The sequence below is a fragment of the Amphiura filiformis genome, chromosome 2 (assembly GCF_039555335.1).
Source record: "Amphiura filiformis chromosome 2, Afil_fr2py, whole genome shotgun sequence".
In the NCBI taxonomy this organism is placed as follows: domain Eukaryota; kingdom Metazoa; phylum Echinodermata; class Ophiuroidea; order Amphilepidida; family Amphiuridae; genus Amphiura; species Amphiura filiformis.
In genome coordinates, this window is record NC_092629.1 from 43,904,980 (window position 1) to 43,910,979 (window position 6,000).

General features: G+C 35.3%; 1 protein-coding gene across 1 annotated transcript in view; it reads left to right on the forward strand.

Moving 5' to 3' along the window:
- Positions 1-5,115, forward strand: part of LOC140146261 (synaptic vesicle membrane protein VAT-1 homolog-like) — a 122,958-nt gene extending 117,843 nt beyond the window's left edge. The window contains 1 exon segment of the mRNA XM_072168043.1: positions 3,228-5,115. Within this exon segment, the coding sequence (XP_072024144.1) occupies positions 3,228-3,314 (87 nt within the window). The 3' untranslated portion in view covers positions 3,315-5,115.
- The last annotated feature ends 885 nt before the right edge of the window (positions 5,116-6,000 follow it).

Sequence of the window (6,000 nt, forward strand, 5' to 3'; positions counted from 1 at the left end):
TTAGTGTGATAAATGCAATAGACCTATTCAAATAAAATTTTCTGTTTATGATGACCCCTCACGCAGCTTTTGGGCACAGTACTTACGCCATGATTGGGCTTTGCGTATAAATGCACATCACTGGTGAGCACTTATGTGAATTTAAGCAAGCATATTATGATGCATAGGCTTATATGCATCAGGTGCACATGGCCTGGATTTCCTATGTTTCTGATGTTGATTTGAAAAGATTTATTTGCATGATGTACATGTAGAAATTGAAAAAATAAACAACACAAGCAACAAACATGACATATAAATAAGTCAATGTCTATATCATCAATGTTAATAAGTGATAGAGTAATCAATATCGATCAATAATTAGTTTCAAAATGGTAATTGATCAATATTGATCAATTAATTGTTTTGTTATGAATGCTTCATGTTTAATAGTAAACCCAGTGAAGTAAACAAACGTGACTTGTCATGTCATAGCAAGCTATTACAAATGTTCACCAATAATTTCTTAGAGCAAAGATAGATTTATATAGACAAAAACTTATTTTGATATTTTCTTTTATTTGAAACCAAACTTGAATTTTTAAATGTTTAGATTTCAAATTAATGGTATTTGAGCTAGATCTACTATGGATATAAATATGCCATGAATGCTGGCATGATGGCCAACCACAAAATATCGAGAAATGAGATAGTGATTTAGTTAGTAGGCCTATGAAATATGGAAAAACCATCAGGTTATTTTTGGCAGAAACCAAATGACTGACATGACAGGCCGCACCATCCACAGTGGAACTAGAAAAAATACTCATCACATTTTTCTAAGTCCATAATTATATGTTCATGAAATGCAGTGACAATTTTAACACTTCGACACGATGGACTACATGCATTTATCAGTAAATGTGCAAGATAGTGGCAGTGTAACACATTATGTACAATATTGTGCGAAATCATACTCCTTAGTTGCACTGAGTAATGCACGTTGGGCATAGGACGATGGTAGCCAACGTGGACATGCGGGTAAGGGAAAACATACTCTAAAAGCCTTTCAAATGATTTATCCTCATAAACAGTTTTGAAATTCACCCAAAATGTGCAATAATAATAATAATAATCTTTCTTTATTGAGGGTAATTCCACTTCAGTGTCAAGCACTGCTTTCCAAGCAGGCCCTCATACAATTATAAATAATGTAAAGTACAATTATCATCCTCATGCCATAGCAGCATCTTGGATGTGTTGGACCCCCCATATGGACTTTGCATTAGGAAGTGTTAAAATTATTGGACTTGTGATTGCCGCAAACGTTGCCCTCTTGAAATTCATGCACACCGTATGGTAGACAAGACCTAGTCTTTCACACAGGGAGTGTGAATTTCAAATGGGGTTATCTGAATGGGTGACTCCATTTGAAATCTACACCCCCTGTGTGGGAGATTAATGTCATGTCTTCCACAGGGGGTGTATGGATATCAACTGGAATAACCATTTATTCAAGTTCAAGAGACAAGATGACAAAGCACTGCTTTTGTGTACATTGGGCTGTTCCATTTAAAATCCACACTACCCCTGTAGAAGGTTTTGGAAATATCGTCCACAGGGGGAGTGTGAATTTCAAATGGAATGAACACATTAGCAGCTCCATTTGAATTTCATACACCCTCTGAGAAAGATTCAACCTAAATCTTCCACTGAGGGAGGGTGTGTTTCAAATGGAGCCACTAATGTGTTCATTCCACTTGAAATTCATACTCTGTGGATTTTAAATGGAATGGAAAATTCTCACAACCTTTGTAAATAAACCATTATGTGACAGTGTGTGTTGTTGTTTAGTATAGCACAATATTTTGTATAATGCTGCAAAGTAAGCCACAAGCAAGCAGTCCTTAATTTGATGGGTCATTTCTTTATTTTACTCTTTTGTACATATTCTTCTTTATCTCCTTCAAATATTTCTCTTGATGTTAGAAATTTAGTCTGATTTTTAATCAAGTTTTGTTGACCCAACTGTATAATTACTCAATTATTTGATTATATTTCCAACTAATTTTGATTTAGCAAATGGTAGTTTATTAACGATGGGTGTTTTGTAGTTTCTTTTTTCACCATTAACTTGAAAACACAACATCAGAACATGGTATTGTATTTTTTTGTGGGAAATAATATAATTGAATTTGGTCAAAAATATCCATAGGTGCTTGTTAAATACATAGCTAGGAATGTAATATTTTCTTAAAAACAAAAACTATGATTGGTACATGCACTTTTAAACTTGTACAACACATCTATAGGGTGCCCTAAGATCTCTCTTAAATGAAAAGATTGATTTTTCAATCTTTTTAGTCTGTGGTGAGTGCATAATCGAATAAAACAGATAGAATATTCAAGCTATTTTCCAAATTGTTCACTCACTGCAGGCATATAGATTGAAAGTTAATCTCTTCTTTTAAGAGAGTAGCAAAATGTGATTCCCTTCCAATTTAAGTCAAAATTAATGAGCAAAATTTCAATGTTACCAAATCCTCCCTCAACAAAACAACACCAAATGACTCTTCAAATAGTGGTATCATCTTCTGATACATTAATAAGGGTTTGTTTCGGATCATACAGACTTCACCTAAATGAAATTAGGGTTTTCCTGGTCTGTTCATACCTTTTGGGCTATTCTAGTTTAAATTCATACACCACCTGTTGAAGACATGACCTTAATCTCCCACACAGGGAGTGTGAATTTCAGATGAGGTTTACCCGAATGGGTGAATCCATTTGAAATTCACATCCCCAGTGTTGGAGATTAAGGTCATGTCTTCAACAGGTGTATGTATTTCAACTGGAATAGCCTAATTCTTCTTCTCCTTCCCCTCCTGTGTCCTGCTATTTCCTCTTTTCTTTACCAATATTTCCTTTTGAAATTTTGAAAAAAATATCTTGAAATGCTACGTAACCTGGCTCTAATCTTTTTTTAAATGATATGCCAGTAAAAATCTTTATGCCAGCAAAAACAAATTGGATGGTATTTGAACCAAAAATGAAAAGATTCTTTTTACTAACTGAATAGTTTGAAATACGTTCCTCAAAAACTTTTTTGTATGATAAAAAAAAAAAAAATAATCAGAAACTCTTTGATCCACAAATTAGGGATTGCTTCTTTAATCATCAATCAAAAATCTTACAAAAACAAACAAACTAATAACATTTTTGATATTCATTTGTTTATCTTTAACTAGCCCGAGCCTGCAGTGGAGGCTATCGCGTATGTGAACAGTACTGGGGAAGAGGCTAATCCGCTGCTCAAAGTCCTCAGACCGATTTAAAATGAAGGGCAATAGAGACTTAAGTCAACATGTGTAGAATTAGCCATCATGCACTATAATCTATTCGGTGGATCATAGACGAATGGAGATGATTGACCTTACACACTTAGTTCACATTTAGTCAAGATGTAGCTTTAGCAAATTACCTCTTTAGTGAGGAAATATTCCTAAACACTTAGAATTCATTTGGTGTATTTTACCCATGTATTAAACCTGGTATTCATTCATTTGCTAGTTTTCATGTGAAAAGGGATGAATGAATTTTATAGCCATTTCACGTAATGTTGGACGTCAAACCCTGCCCTGTCTAGTTACCAATATAAGATGAGTTAACAAGTATTACCTCATACACTATAGTTGCCATTATACCTTAAACCTTTCATGCACCTATCTCAGTCAAATGAATGGGGATGAATGAACATATAGACTTAGTCACTGAACATCCGTCAACTTCCTCTATCTTTCACACAGTACCTGTGTACATGTTGGGTTTTTAAGTTTTCAGAATGCATGTATGGATAGCAGAGTAGATATCTTACCCTTCCCAGAATCCTTTGCAACATGATATATCACATCATTTCATCAAATGACACATTACTTTGTACAGGTTCCCTTTGTTTTCATTTTGAGAATAGACTGGGTAAGCATGGGTTGAATCCCGGTTGATAGTCATGAAAAAAACACATTTTGCGATGTGTGTTCTGTTCATTGAGGTACATTTCATCACTATCGACCCATGTTGCACTAGGCAGTAGATCAGTAAATTAAAATGGGTGAATGCATCATGGGAAGTGTAAGATAACTCCTCTGTATGGATTGTCTTTAGTTCTTTACTGTTTTTGAGTGTGGATTATAGTTTGTTCAGCTTTGGTGCAGAAAATGAGACTCATAACATCATGTATTGATATGGAATGGCATGCACGCAGTTGAGCATAGCTGTACTTCCGCTAGTTTCGCATAGTCTAATACATGCAAGACTGGCGCTTACTTGCTGTGTGAATTTACACAAATGTAAGTTGGGACTTTATTGACATGTGCAGTAACAACAGAATAATTCTTGCCAATTATAAGCTGAACAAACTATAGCAAAGGGATGGATCATCAATGTCAATTATTCTTGATAAATGGAATTGACCAAATTACCAAAATAATGAATAAGAAGAATGAGCCCCATGTGATCATGGTGATAAGCTTTTAGACCTATTCCATATAATCAACATTGATAATCTTGATTTACTCTTTAAATCAAAGCATGAACATCTTATTTGCACCTTACTTGCATGATTTCACCTTTGTATGAATATCTTACCGTACAACAGGTTATTTTCGCGGGGTTAATTTTTTTGTGCGATTTTAACAGTTCTGTTCTTCATATCTTGGTTTCTTTAATTCAAGGTTTGATACACCTACATATTGAAGCATATGAGTTCAAAATATTTTTTGCAAGATTTTAAATTTGCCTGTTTAACCACGGATAGCATGAAAATTAAACCCACTGAAAATTTCCTGTTATACATGATCTCCTATAAACATGACACCAATGTTTGAAACAACCTTCTCTGAGAATTGGGCTCTTTGCTATTAAAATCCATACACCCATGGAAGACATGACCTTAATCTTCCACACAGGGGGTGTAGATTTCAAATGGAGTCGCACATTCAGGTAACCCATTTGACATTCACACTCATAGGGGGGTGTATGGATTTCAACTAGAATAGCCCAAATGGAAAGAAAACTTTAAAATATCATTCTGTAATGCTGTGGTGGCGCAAGCACAGTGGCGGCACCAGGAATTTTTTTGGGGGGCATTGTGGGGGGGCAATTGAATTTCAGAGGGACAAAATCGACAAATGCTGCATAAAGTGGTAATTTTGTGAGTTTGGCCTCAAAAGTGGGGAGGGGGCAAGAAAAATATCCCCCGTAGCACTGCCACTGTGCAAACATTGAAGTGGGAGGGGGCACAAGTAGGGGTTATACATTAGGGGGCATCAAATTTTTTGGGGTATATCCCCTCTGCTTCACTACCTGTGCTGTAATACGATGGACAACAAAAATTGTTGTAATAAAAAAGTGTCCCGCGAAGTGGTTCAATATGCCGACAGGTCACTGTCTGTCTGTCTCTGATAACACTATTAACTCTCTCCACACGGGTGTCGACTGCAGACGACAAGTCCAATTTTTCTTTAAAAATTCAAAATTTTTAGAATTGTATATTTTCGTGACCATATTTGGCATCAGCATGAAAAATGCATAAAAATGAGTACAAACAAGCTTAGTATTTTATTGGCCAAGTGGTTCTTAAGAAAGCTCTTGATATTTTGAGAAAATATCTCAAAACTTGGATTTTACTTTCATATGGAAAAGTAGTCTCTTTTACTCAAATAAAAGGGGTCCCACAGTTAAGCAATGGGAGAAAATTGTCTTTTTTTCACTTTCAACTTCACTATTATATAGGGAAAGTCTTTTATTTTTTGGCTCACTCTTAGTTGTCTCATGTATATATATATTAAACTCTACTTTCCCTGATTTTCAAGGAAATCTGATGAAAGACCTCGTCGTACAGGAGCACTAAACACCGCAAGGTATTCCCAAAATCTCACTCAATTTACTGCGAAATACACTGACATGCACCCCATGTTATTAAAGTAGCGTGCTATAGACGGCCCTCACTTGATAATAGTCAGT